The following is a 13,786-nucleotide window of genomic DNA, read 5'->3' as shown; positions in this document are numbered from 1 at the left end:
TTTATATGGGTTTATACCTATCATTATTCACCATATTTGGAACTAAAAATGAGAAAAAGTTAAATGCATTAATGCATTTAAAATAATAAATGTTAATATGTTAACATAATTTTTGTAAAAAATAATATTTTTCAAAAGAAAAATTCATTTTAATGAGAAGAGTGACATTGTTCTACATTTTTGCAAATCTCTGTAATATCTAGCTTAACAGAAGACAGTGGATTCTCATATCTGCTTCTACATTCAATCTGTTGCCATATGTTGTTTTGGTTGAAGTATATGAAGAAAATTTGGTCTCGCACATAAATGTAGTTGGAAAAGGGAGGAGTATTTTCATGGCCTTTTCAGTTCATTGTGGATATGCTTCTTTGATACTACCCCAAAGACTGACATGTGTAATTTCCTTTTCTTTTTATTTTATTTATTTATTGATTTTTCTTGAGACAGGGTCTCTCTCTGTCACCCAGACTGGAGTGTAGTGGCGCAATCTTGGCTCACTGCAACCTCCACTGCCCCCGCCCCCCGCAACAAAACCCACTCCCCAATCCTCACTCAAGCGTCAATCCTCCCACCTCAGCCTCCTGAGTAGCTGGGACCACAGGCGCACACCACCATGCCTGGCTATATTTTTGTATTTTTAGTAGAAACAGGGTCTCACCCTGTTGCCCAGGCTGGTCTCAAACTCCTGAGCTCAAGTAATCTGTCCACCTGGGTCTCCCAAAGTGCTGGGATTACAGGCAGGAGCCACCTCACCTGGCCTGACATCTATAGTTTCTTAAACGTAATTCAGAATCTGAAACCATATCAATTAGCTTCTCTTACCCAATTACCTTAAAATCCATTGGCCTATCTTGTTCTTTGAATGGGCATTTGAATTATGTACAATTTTGACCTTGTATACCACTTTGGAAAGAGTCTTGGGGTCCCCCGGGGAATGCTGACCACACTTTGAGAACCATTGAAATAGACAATAAAAGAGTAGAAAATGTATAACATAATTAGCAAGTTTGATCTAAATATTTATATAGAACTTTGCTCACAACAAAACACGAGTACACATTTTTTGGCAAAAATGGTCCCCTCCATCAGCTGGGGGGAAGGTCTGGACAGGCTGTGGATGCTCTGAGATTGACAGGTGCCCATCACGGTGCCCAGGTGTTCCACCCGCTGCTTAGGCCCTGGTTCAGCCTCAGCAAGAAGGGGCACTGCCTCAGAGAGCAGCCTTCTCCTGTCCAGGCTGCAGAGCCAGGGAAAAGGGCCACTGAGAGACAGCTCCCCTGACAACAGCCCCGTGGCACAGCCCTCACCTCGGCTTGGCTCCTGTCAAGTTTCACCCTGTCCCGTGTCAGGGGCCCTTGGGGGTCCCCACAACAGAGTTGCCAGGTCAAGACTGTCCATGCTCCGCTTCCAGGAAGCTTCTAACCTGGCCCCTCTGCCCGCGACAGGCCTTGGAGCTGTCAGGTAAGGACTCACAGCTCCCCAGCCATGTGCATTTCTTACATAAGCACCAGTAGGAACAAAGCCCTGCTCTGTCCAGGCCAGGCACTGGGACGCCAAGAACAGCACAGCCAATCAACTGCCCAAGGAGCCAGCACCTTGCACAACCACCTGGGGGCTCCAATACCCCTGCCAGTGCCCAAGGCCACACCTCCCCTGGAGGGCAAGAGCCTGCCAAGCCCGGAGGGGTGGGAGAGTCAGGGTGCAGGGGGCAGAACTGCTGTTCAGAGAGCTCCAAACCAGAGCCAGAGCCAAGGCATCCAAGGGCTTTCGGAACACACACCACTTTCTTTTTTTAAGAGACAGGGTCTTGCTCCGTTGCCCAGGTGGAACGCAGTGGTGCAATCACAGCTCACTGTAACCTCGAACTCCTGAACTAAAGGGATCCTCTCACCTCAGCCTCCCGAGTAGCTGGGATTACAGGCGCATGCACCATACCCAGCTAACTTTTCTATTTTTTGTAGACATGGGATCTTGCTGTGTTGCCCATGCTGGTCTCAAACTCCTGGGCTCAAGTGATCCTCTCACCTCAGCCTCCCAAAGCACTGGGATTTACAGGTGAGAGTCACTGTACCTAGCCCACACACCACATTTTTACCCCAAAGTCACACATCCCTTGGGGATCTGGCATTCCTAGGTGTTCATTCTGTGTGTTGGCACTGTGCAGGGGGCTTTCCTTCCATTCACCTTATTTGCTCTTCACAATAACTGCTGAAGAAATTCCATTTTACAAAGAAGGAAATCAGGTTAAGAACTTGCCAAGGTCATACAGCTAGTATGTGGCCAGGATCTGAAGCTGTCTCCATCGTCTCCAGAGCCCAGGCTCTCGCACCATTGCTACTCTGCACTGCCTGGCCCTGCAGAGACCTGTCCTCCACCTTCTGAGTGGCCATCTGCATAACCTCTTCATGCTGGGAGCTGGGAAAGGGAGAGGGGAAGGGAAGGCCAAAGCTTACTCCACCTGGACCCCACTAGATCATCCTGGACGTCAAACACAGCCCATCCCACCCTTGGGGCTCAGTGGCTGAGGCTTCTCCTGCTTCCTCTGTCTGCCTTGTGTCTTTTTCTTACAACTAGATCAGACGGAGGAGAGCCATCCATGTCTTTTGCACCTCTGTGTCCCCTTCCATACCTTACCCCATTCCTTGCAGAGAGTATGCACTCCATGGGTCTTCCATGAATATTAATGAGTGGCCCCTCACCCTTCTCCACTACCACTACAAGGACAGACCCAGAGGAAGACAGGAGCCCTGGAAATATCTGTCAGTGAGACTAAGGGGAGGAGTAGAGGGGGAAAGTGCCCCAGTACTCCTGCCTCCCAGCAGAGCCAGTCCCCATCTCCCCAAGCCCTTCTAGGGGACACTTCCCCAGGGTACCCTCCCCACCAAACGCTGGGAGGTCAGGTGTCAAGCTAGGCTCTCTGGAAGGAATTCCCCTCCCTTCAAGCCTCCAGTCCAAATTCCTCTCAAGGGAACGCCAGTGAAAGGCAGGACTCAGGAGAGAAAGGCACCAAGCATGGGGCTCCTGAAGGTCCCCTCCCCACTGATGCTTGCCTGGGTGCCCCACTCAGAGACACCATCAATTCCTTCTCCCCCCACCAAATTCCCTGCCATGGGTTGGAAGTTATCTTACCACAGAGTGGTTAAGGCCTGGCCTTTGGAGCCCAACACCTGGATTCAAATCCTATCTTCTTCACATATGAGCCATGTGGCCAACAGCCAGTTACTCCACCTCTCTGAACTCCCCATCCCCTTGGTCACTAGGCCTGCAGACTCAGAATCCAGGCCTCTTGGCTGTTTCTGGGCTCTGACTCTAGAACCAGACTATCTGGGTTCAAATCCCAGCTCTAATCCGTGCTTAACCTCTGTGCCACAGGATCTTTATCTGTAAGGTGGGGACAGTAATAGTACCTACCCACCATCTAGCATTATTGTGAAAATTAGCTGAGGGAGTTCATGCAATGTGCTTAGATCAGACTGGGCAGACAATTAGCACCCACTGAGTATTGGCTTTCATTAATAACAGCTGATAAGCTTGGAAAGTACCTTGCACCGTCCCTGGCAGGTAGTAAGATCTCTCTAAATAGAACCTATGGTTACCTTCACCCCCACTGGACTATCTTGGACCTGAAGGTGGGTTCTGGGTCACACCCATCTTTGATTCCCCAGCAGCGAGCACAGGGCCTGGCACCAAGCTCAATGAAGGCCTGCCCGGAGGACCAGAAGATCCAGGAGGGTGTGGGGCAGCAGGAGCCTCCCATCAGGCAGAAGAAGGACCGAGGTGTCAGGGAAGAGAAAACAGATCGGAGGGAGAAAGGCCGAGGCAGAGAGATAAGCAAGTGAAGTGAGAAAAGGCACAGGAGAGGCTGTGGTGGAGAGAGATAAGAAGGAAGGATGGAGTAGGTGAGGGGTGAGGAAAATGCCCAGGGAGGCAGGGAGCCCCAGGGAGAAGCGCTAGGAGAGGCCAGAGCCGCGGCAGGGGAGCCTAGCCGGGAGACGGGCGCAAGACCCGGAGCTGGGCGGGACGCGCGGGTATGTGGCGGGAGGGGCCGAGGGGCCTCTCCCTGCCTCCCCGCCTCAGGGCGGGGGCCGGGCGGCCGGAGATTGGCTGGGGCACGCGGCGAGGCCTGGGCAGGAGCCCCGAGGTGGGAGGCGCCAGGATCAGTCCGGGCGCCCGGAGCCGAGCGTAGGCTGCCACCCACCTGGGCGACCTCCGCCGCGGCTGCTGGAGAGCGTCGGAGCCGGGGGCGCACGCCTGGGCACCTGGGCCGCCGCGCACCGAGCGTCCGGGGGTTGCGCGGTGCGCGCCTGGAGACGGCGCAGCCATGCGGGCGGCGGCGGGGGGCGCGCGGACTGCCGCGCTGGCGCTGCTGCTGGGGGCGCTGCGCTGGGCGCCGGCGTGCGGCGAGGAGTACGACTACTACGGCTGGCAGGCCGAACCGCTGCACGGCCGCTCCTACTCCAAGCCGCCGCAGTGCCTCGACATCCCCGCCGACCTGCCGCTCTGCCACACGGTGGGCTACAAGCGCATGCGGCTGCCCAACCTGCTGGAGCACGAGAGCCTGGCCGAAGTGAAGCAGCAGGCGAGCAGCTGGCTGCCGCTGCTGGCCAAGCGCTGCCACTCGGACACGCAGGTCTTCCTGTGCTCGCTCTTCGCGCCCGTCTGCCTCGACCGGCCCATCTACCCATGCCGCTCCCTGTGCGAGGCGGTGCGCGCCGGCTGCGCGCCGCTCATGGAGGCCTACGGCTTCCCCTGGCCGGAGATGCTGCACTGCCACAAGTTCCCGCTGGACAACGACCTCTGCATCGCCGTGCAGTTCGGGCACCTGCCCGCCACCGCGCCTCCAGGTAGCGCCGCCGCCGCCGTCCCCGCGCGCTCCGACGGCCCTCCGCTCCCCGCCAGTTAGCACAGCTCTGCGAACCCCCCAAGAGGTGCAGCTCCCTGCCCCACCACACATACACACACACATACACACACACACACACACGCACGCACGCGCGCACACACACTGTCCTAGCTCAACCCAGCGACCCTGGAATTATCCCCCGCAGCCTTCCCACCTCCCCAGGGAGTGGCAGTGTAGTGCCTCCCTGCGGTCCGGACCTTCCCTCTGGCTCTCTCCCTGAATACCCCTGGCACCCCTCGAAGTGCCCACCTAACCAAGCTGCTGAGAATCCACCCGTGCCGTGCCCCCAACCTGGGACGTCCTGTTAAATGCCTTATGGCCCCTTTCGGCCCAAGAATGCCTGGGGTCGTTAAACAGTGCCTTTCATCTGGATCCCCAGGATCCAAAGCAAGCATCACCCCCACCCCATGTTGGGACCTTGAGAAGAGAGGAGAGGTGAGGGAAGCAATGTGGGGAAAGACTAGGAGCTAAGAATGTTCCTGCGCTATGGTCTGCCTTCCCGTTTTCTGTACCTGGAACCCTAAGCTCTCCACCCTCTTCCCCAGTTCCCCTGGCTGGAAGTCATTTGGATCAGGCTCAGTGCAAAAGGAAGAGCAGATTAGGCTCTCCTCCAAAAAAAAAAAAAAAAGCCCTTAGGCAAGCCACTTGACTTCACTGAGCCTCAGTTTCCCCATCCATAAAATAGCCATCCCAGGTTCATAAAACCTATGAGATCCTAAGTCCCTCCTCCAACCCACACCCTCAGGCCCCTGAACCCTAATTTCTCTCTGGCCTCAGCCTCCCCTTTGCTGTGCTGGTCCACACAGCTCTTCCAGGCTGGCTCCATGCCCTCTCCCCCTTCCTCCCTGTCTGCTGCCAGATTTGACCCTCTGGGTCTCAGTTCCCTTTCCTCCAAAACAGGAATAAGGGCCAGGTGCAGTGGCCAACGCCTGTAACCACAGCACTTTGGGAGGCTAAGGTGGGTGAATCACTTTAAGTCAGGAGTTCTAGACCAGCCTGGCTAACATGGTGAAACCCCATCTCTACTAAAAATACAAAAATTAGCTGGGTATGGTGGCACATGCCTGTAATCTCAGCTACTGGGGCAACTGAGGCAGAAGAATCACTTGAACTGGGGAGGCAGAGGTTGCAGTGAGCCAAGATTGGAGAGCCACTGCACGCCAGCCTGGGTGACAGAGTGAGACTCCATCTCCAAAATATATATAAATATATATATATATATATATGAATGAATAAGAATCCCTACTTCTTAGGCTGAGGATGAGAGGAGATAAAATTTAAGACATTGCACACCATGGCTGCAGCCACCGGGGTCATGGGGCAGTCACTGTGCCCACCTGGCAGTTTGGTCCCTGCACAGCTTATCTCGTGATGGTCAATCACTCTGTGAGCAGGTAGTGATATGACTGCCATCATCCCATTTCTTGATAAGGAAGTAGAGGCTTGGCAGGGGGAAGTGGCTGGACAGTGAGGAAGCCTGCACCCTGAGTAGCTCTGGAACTCCAATCTCCTCACCAACTTTCTCTTTTCAGTGACCAAGATCTGTGCCCAGTGTGAGATGGAGCACAGTGCCGATGGCCTCATGGAGCAGATGTGCTCCAGTGACTTCGGTGAGTGTGGGGCCCACGCGGCCACTGCCCCGACACCACTCCCAACCCCTCTTTCTACACACACGGAAACATATGTGCCCACATCCATCACAGTGAATGGGTCCCGTTTAGAATCCAATAATGACCATAAACTCTCTCCCAAGAGAAATGCCCCTCTTTCTGCATCATTTCAGGACCTTCAGAAGTCCCTCAAGGCCATGGGCCCTGGGCCTCAGAAACCACCCCGGCCAGGGCTCCCGCAGCCCTCCCTTGGTGTCATCTTCAGAGGGGCCTCCATGGCTGGATCATCTCTGTGGACGATGCAGGCTTAGCGCAGAGATGGAGGGAGGCAGGTGGGGAGTGAGGGCTCCAGGATGGAATGGGGGAAACTGTCCCTGGTACCTCCACCTGGGACTCAGCACACCTCCTACCAGAGGAGCTGTGGTCGCCTGTTCCCAAAACTTCATCCCAGAGCCTTCCCATCCAAGTCCAGTCAGGACCTGGCTCACACATGGGCCCCGCAGTCCAGTGTGGCCTTTGCCAAGTCGGTTCCCTGTTTTGTGTCTTAGCCTCCCTGTCTATAAAAAAGAAAAAAGGACACAGTAATGAAGTCCTTTCTTCAGAGGAGTCTTTTATGTTGGTAGCCTGTTTGGAAAGAGAATACTGCTATTGCAAGGGGTGTGTGTGTGTGTGTGTGTGTGTGTGTGTGTGTGTGTCTCAGAGAGAGAAAAGAAGACTTAAAGAGAAGGAACGAGATTTTACAACAATTTCCTGCCCACAGTGGGCAGAATTATTCTCTGGCTTCTCCCTGGTCCCTCAGAGATGGGGGCCCAGAAGCCTGAAGAAGGGAGAGACCAGCCCGAGGGACACCCCACCCCACCCTGAGGCAGGACTCCTTAGGCTCCCTACATCTACAGTGACCTGCACGTGGCTCTCTGGCCGCAGATCCTGTCTTCATCCACCTCCCTCACCCCCGCCCCGCTCCTATACATACCACAAACACCCTCATCCACAGAACCACCCTACACACACACTCCCGCCCGCCGTACAACCTCTCTCACACACACGTAAGTATCACTGTACAGTGGTGTGTTCACACCAGCAAGAGCTGAACTGTGTGTATCCCCAGCTCCACGCCCAGTCATGCAGTCAGTCATGATGGGAGGATATACCCCACAGATGTCCACAAATGCAAAGCAGGGCCCCTCGTCCACAGAGTCAGCTGTTAAATATCTGCCAGCCCACCACCGCTCCCACCACACGCACTACACATATACACACCCCACATTTACCCCATACCATACACTCACACACAGCCAGAAATCCAATGGGAATCATCCCCAGCGACCAGGAAGTCCAGTCTCCTTCCATCACAAGGACCCCTTTCCAAGCAGTGAGTCCCACTCCCATCTACTCCCTGTCCCTGCCCTGGGGAGCCCACACGCTGCTCCATCAAGAGCTCTCCACCCTGCATTTGGTGTCTCAGAAGAGCCTGGGCTCTCAATTCACGCAGGTCACAAGCTCGCTAGCCTTCGTTTCCCCTCTCCTGTACCTTGAGGATGAAACGTGCTACTGTCCGTGAGAGTACAGCATGACAAGTGCTTTCTAAATATGAAAATGTGCACGTACAAGCTCCTCCCTTCCAAGCCCCGCAGAGCATCTGGCTCCCTGAGCTGAAGGTCCAGAACACACCAGCTCTGGGCCCACCAGCATCCCACGTAGATCTGACCATTCCCAACCTGCCTCTGTCTTTCCTTCCCACAGTTGTCAAAATGCGCATCAAGGAGATTAAGATAGAGAATGGGGACCGGAAGTTGATTGGAGCCCAGAAAAAGAAGAAGCTGCTCAAGCCGGGCCCCCTGAAGCGCAAGGACACCAAGCGGCTGGTGCTGCACATGAAGAACGGCGCGGGCTGCCCCTGCCCACAGCTGGACGGCCTGTCGGGCAGCTTCCTGGTCATGGGTCGCAAAGTGGACGGACAGCTGCTGCTCATGGCCGTCTACCGCTGGGACAAGAAGAATAAGGAGATGAAGTTTGCAGTCAAATTCATGTTCTCCTACCCCTGCTCCCTCTACTACCCTTTCTTCTACGGGGCCGCAGAGCCCCACTGAAGGGCACTCCTCCCTGCCCTGCCAGCTGTGCTTTGCCCTCTGGCCCCGCCCCAACTTCCAGGCTGACCCGGCCCTGCCGGAGGGTGTTTCCATGAGTGTTGTTACTGGCACAGGCCCCAAGGGATGGGCACGGAGCCCAGGCTGTCCTTTTTGCCTGGGGGTCCTGAGGTCCCTGGGATGTTGGCTTCCTCTCTCAGGAGCAGGGCTTCGTCATCTGGGAGAAGACCCCAGGGTCTCAGAAGGTAGGCAGGGGAGGAGAGGGTGAGGGAAGGGTGGAGGGGCTCGGGCCACCCTGTGTCGGAGGTTTCAGAGTAGATGGTGAAGTCAGCTCCGGCTCCCCTGTCAGGGTGGGGCCTCGCCTCGAAGAGGGAAATCTCAATATTAGGCTAAGCTGTTGGGGAGACAGTTCTCCCCATTGCCCCTGTATGCATCATCCTAGCCCCGAAAGGAAACGAGTTAGGGTCTTAATGCCTCCAGCCACACCCCCTGCCTTCCCCAGCTTGCCCAAGTCCCTGTCCCAAGGCAGAGAGCTCTCCCTGGGCTGGAGAGCAAGCCCAGCCCACCCTTGGCACATACCCCCTTCCCGGACACCTGCAGGCCCACGTCCCAGGGTTCACTCCGCAGCCTCCGCATCTCCCTTTCATCCTGATGATAAGTTATTGCTTCTGCTGTGAGGACATAGGTACTAGACAACCAATACATGCAGGGTTGAATTTTCTAATTTTTTTTTTTTTACTTTTTAACTAAATCAAGGAAAACAATCATTGGTTTGGACCAGGTGGTTTCTTTGTCAGCTGGTTGCCAAGAGGTGGGGGGAGAGGGAGGTTTAGAACGGACCTTCAGAAAGAAGGCCTTGTCTGAACCCACGGCCTGGCCACAAGACCTCCTTGGAATGCCTAAGAAAAGCAAGGCCTGTGTTTTGTAGTACGTAGCAAGGGTCACCCTGCCATTCTGACCGCTAAGTGAGGGATGGAGATGGCCGTTATTTTTGTCCCTGAGGAAGAATGCAGGTGCCAGTTCCCCAGCTTTCTCCCACGGTCAGAAGATTCCATGGTCCCACAGCAGCTCCCCCATAAAACCAGGGCCTAATCAGAGGAGTCCAAGAAGACGGGGCCACAGGGAACTACCCTGAAAAGCCTGAGGTCAAAGACGAGTCACTCCTCTCCTCCGGCTTTCACACACTGCAGGCACTGCTCCTTACCTGTCCCTGGTCCAGCAGCATGGGCATCACCTGGGAGCTGGTTAGAAAGGCAGCATCTGGCCAGGGGCGCAGTGGCTCATGCCTGTAATCTCGGCACTTTGGGAGGCTGAGGTGGGAGGAACCCTTAAGCTCAGGAGTTCAAGACCCACCTGGGCAACAGAGCCAGACCCTGACTCCACAACAGCAGCAAAGAAACGCAGACCTGCCGTATCCCTGCATTTTAACACATAAAAACGGTAGAATCATCTAGGGATCCTTTACAGAACATGGGCCCTACTCTTAATGCAATGAAATCAGAATCTCTGTAGGGTGACCAGGAGTTGGTGTTTTTAGATGTTCCCTGCGGTGATGTGCAGCCAGAATTGAGAACTACTATCTAGATAAGGTGACAACTGAGACAGGGAGAGGGCAAGGGGCTGAGGGGGTGCCCCAGTGGGCTCAGAGCAGATGGAGGCTGCTGCCTTGAGGTGGACGGCTGGGGTGGGGGGAGAAAGCTTGAGATGGAGGCGAGAAGCCACTCCCACTCTAATGGGCAGCCTGTGGAGAGGGCAGTGCCAGGAAGGAGCTCCCTGGGGGGTCCGTCAGCAGATGCCAGATGTACCCAGAGCAGGAGGCTAGGGGCACCCCCTGAGGGCTCTCCCCACCAGTGGGGGGTAAAGCTGGGATGCCAAGTCCAGTCAAGTCCTGCTGTTCCTCCAAGACAAAGAAGCCTCGTTCTGGAGCTGAGGAAAGCCTCGACTTTCACTCTCGGAGGCGCACATCACCTCAGGGAAATGACTCCAGAGGGGCGAGGAGCCGCGTTCTGCTGTGGGCCATGCGTGCACACTCCCCTAACTTCTGGCTAGCAGGTGGTCCGGCAGCGCACCCATAAATCAGCCTGGGCAGGCAGGTGGCCTCACCGCAGGTCAGCGGCTGCACAGGCCACCTTGTTCCTCCCTCACCCACCCACGCCCAAACCCTGCCAGCGCACCTGGCTCCCTGAATCCGCCCCTTGTCTCCCAGCCTCCTACCCTGACCAAATGTTTATGGACACTTCTGTGGTCAACCAGGACCAGGGATGATTTTTCCATGGGCACACAGGACGGGGCCTGCCCTGGCTGAAGTACTGTGCTGATTTCCTCTGCCAGATGCTGGCAGCCGTGGGGCAGCGGGGCGAGGGGAGGGCTCCCTTAGCCCATCCCATGAAGCCCAGGAAGCCACTCCTCTACCCATACAAGGGGTCAAGGCCCAGTTTGAAACATCTGCTGTCCCCCGACATCTGCTGTCAGACCCACCAGGAATCTCTTTGCTGGGACCAAAAAGAATCTTCTCAAAGACCAGGGAGGTCCTTCCAGGCCTGAGCCCTACCCTTCATTTCCTTCAGTCACACAAGGCTCCCACCCACTGGCTGGAAACCCAGCAGCTGTGCTGCCCGGAGAGCACCTGGGTGCAGTGAATGATGCAGCCCCCAACCGCACAGAACAGAAACCCCAGGAACCAAAACCTCAGCTTCTCCACACAACAGGGTTGGAGGTGCACAAGTGGGAAGTCTATGTCCAGCTCCTGTGTCCTGCCCTGCCATGGGGCGACATTCATTCTCGTGGTTATAGACAATGCCTCCTTCCAACTTCACCACATTCCAGACAGCAAGGCGGGGAAGGGTGAGGAGCACAGCATGTCAGCTGCCTCTGACCCCTTTGATCAGGGAAACAGCAATTTCCCCAGCAATCCACCCTGTAGATTTCCACTTCTAGCTCACTGGCCAAAACTAAGTCACATGGCCACCCCTAGGTGCAAGAGAGCAGAGGAAGTCAAGCTTTTTCAGCTGGGGACAAAATTAGAGTTCTAATAGAAGACAGGAAGGACTAGGGAGTAGCCAGCTGAACACTCCAGGTTGGGGTGAGAAGAGGCAGGTACAGTCCAGTCCTGGCTTCTAATCCTGTGACTTAGTGACTGTGTGACATCGGGAATAGTGCCCAGCCATAAAATGGAGTAAAAATGTCTACTTCACAGGGTTGCTGAGCATTAAGTGGGCACAGCATGTAGATGTCCAATAAATGGCAATGAGTATTTTTATTAACCAAAGCCTTGACCTAACAGTGCCTGTCCATAGCAGGTGCTCAACAAAATTCCTAATTGATTCATTAATCAACTAAGAAACAATACTGGCAGGAAGGCAGGGAAAAGACAAGAGTATCTTGTCTAAAAGCCAGAACACCACTTTCAGAAGAGAGCTAGAAACAATATTTGGGGTTTTGCTTCAAAAATACAGGTGGTGGTATAGGCCAGTATTGAAGAGATTACAAATATTTCTCTAATACTAGTAATCAATAAATATCAAGGCCATGATGGGTGGCAGGCACTACTCAAAACACTTTTGCCAGGTGCAATGGCTCACACCTGTAATCCTAGCACTTTGGGAGACTGAGGTAGGCAAATCACGAGGTCAGGAGTTCAAGACCAGCGTGGCCAACATAGTGAAACTACTAAAAATACAAAAATTACCCATGCATGGTGGCAGGCGCCTGTAATCCCAGCTACTAAAGAGGCTGAGGCAGGAGAATCACTTGAACCTAGGAGGCAGAGGTTGCAGTGAGCCGAGATTGCACCACTGCACTCCAGCATGGGCCACAAAAGCAAGACTCCATCTCAAAAAACAAACACACATATACTTCTATATTCTATGATTTTTTTTTTTTTTTTTTTGAGACAGGATCTCACTCTGTTGCCCAGGTTAAACAGTATTATGAGCATGGCTTACTGCAGCCTCAACCTGCTGGGCTCAAGCAATCCTCCCATCTCAGCCTCCCAAGTAGCTGGGACCACAGGAGCATGCCACTACATGCGGCTAATTTCTTGTTTTTGTAGAGTTGAAGTCTCCCATTATGTTGCCCAGGCTGCTCTCAAAATCCTGGACACAAGCAATCCTTCCTCCTTGGCCTCCCAAAGTGCTGGGACTACAGGCATGAGCCACTGTGCCTCACCCCATTTTTGCATTCTAATTTACGCCTCCCAACAACCCTTTGAGGTAGTGGCATTTCAGTGATGGTGGCTGAGGCTCAGAGAGGTTAAGGAACTTGTTGGAGATCACACAGCTTGCACAGGGCAGTGCTAGATTTTGACCTCATGCTCTTAATCATCATACTACTGTCTGCAGGGACAAAGCCAAGGCCGGGGGGTGCAGGCAGCCATGCTTCTGCCAGCCTGTCTCACAGGAAGATTTCTGGGAGCCCTGCTTCAATCCCACTCCAAGGATCCTGACAGTAGCAGAGGAGCCAGTGGCTTTTCTCCTAACTCCCAAAGACAGCCCACCCGCAACCTCTTCTCCCCTCTCAGCCCTGCCAGCATCCAGCCTTAGGTCTCCACAAAGGAAGCTCACATCCCACAACTGTTTAGTCGCCTGTAATCCTGGCTGAAGTTCACTCCTGGGGAAATGTAATGTGGGGGGTGGTTGCTGCTGGAATGTGTGTGGCTGGGACCCTGTGTCCCAGCCCAGACAGCAGGCTGTGCTGGAGCTGTGAAGAAAGCAGGCAGCCAGGGGAATACGGAATCCCCAGCCCCCAGCTGTGCCAGAGAATGGAATGTGCTGCTCTGGGGTGTTGAAACATACCCAGGCAGCCTGGAGGTGGGGTGGCTGGGAGCTGGGGGAGCTTCAGCCACAAGGCTGCCTCTGTTCTTGAGGCTGAGCCCACTTCACTAGGGCTGAGGGTGGGAGGGAGGAGAAGAGAGGCTGTGCTTAGTGGGCAGGCCCTCTTGTTAGCTCAGTGGCTAGCTCCTGGAGCCAGTGGGGGCCAGACAGAGGGGAGGGCAGCACCCAGGATTGCTGGTCCTCCCAAGGCTCTCCTATGAGGCCTCTACAAGTGCAGGTGGCACAATTCACATCCCAGCTTCACAGCTTACTAGCCATGTGACCTTGGGCAGGCTCCCTAACCTCCCCATGCCCCCATTTACTCATCAATTAAACAGAGCTAACAACAGAACCCACTTTTGGAGACTGCCACAA

At 54.5% G+C, this 13,786-nt stretch overlaps 1 protein-coding gene across 1 annotated transcript; it reads left to right on the top strand.

The window, feature by feature from the left end:
- The first annotated feature begins 4,156 nt into the window (after positions 1-4,156).
- On the top strand, positions 4,157-9,397 carry SFRP5 (secreted frizzled related protein 5). Its single transcript, XM_010333376.3, has 3 exons — positions 4,157-4,844; positions 6,436-6,513; positions 8,257-9,397. The coding sequence occupies exons 1-3, from the start codon at positions 4,322-4,324 to the stop codon at positions 8,601-8,603; spliced, it is 948 nt and encodes a 315-aa protein (XP_010331678.2). The 5' UTR covers positions 4,157-4,321; the 3' UTR covers positions 8,604-9,397.
- Positions 9,398-13,786: the final 4,389 nt, after the last annotated feature.

This window comes from Saimiri boliviensis, chromosome 12 (genome assembly GCF_048565385.1).
Source record: "Saimiri boliviensis isolate mSaiBol1 chromosome 12, mSaiBol1.pri, whole genome shotgun sequence".
NCBI lineage: Eukaryota > Metazoa > Chordata > Mammalia > Primates > Cebidae > Saimiri > Saimiri boliviensis.
The sequence above is the reverse complement of the archived record's forward strand: the minus strand, read 5'-3'. Positions and strand labels throughout refer to the sequence as shown.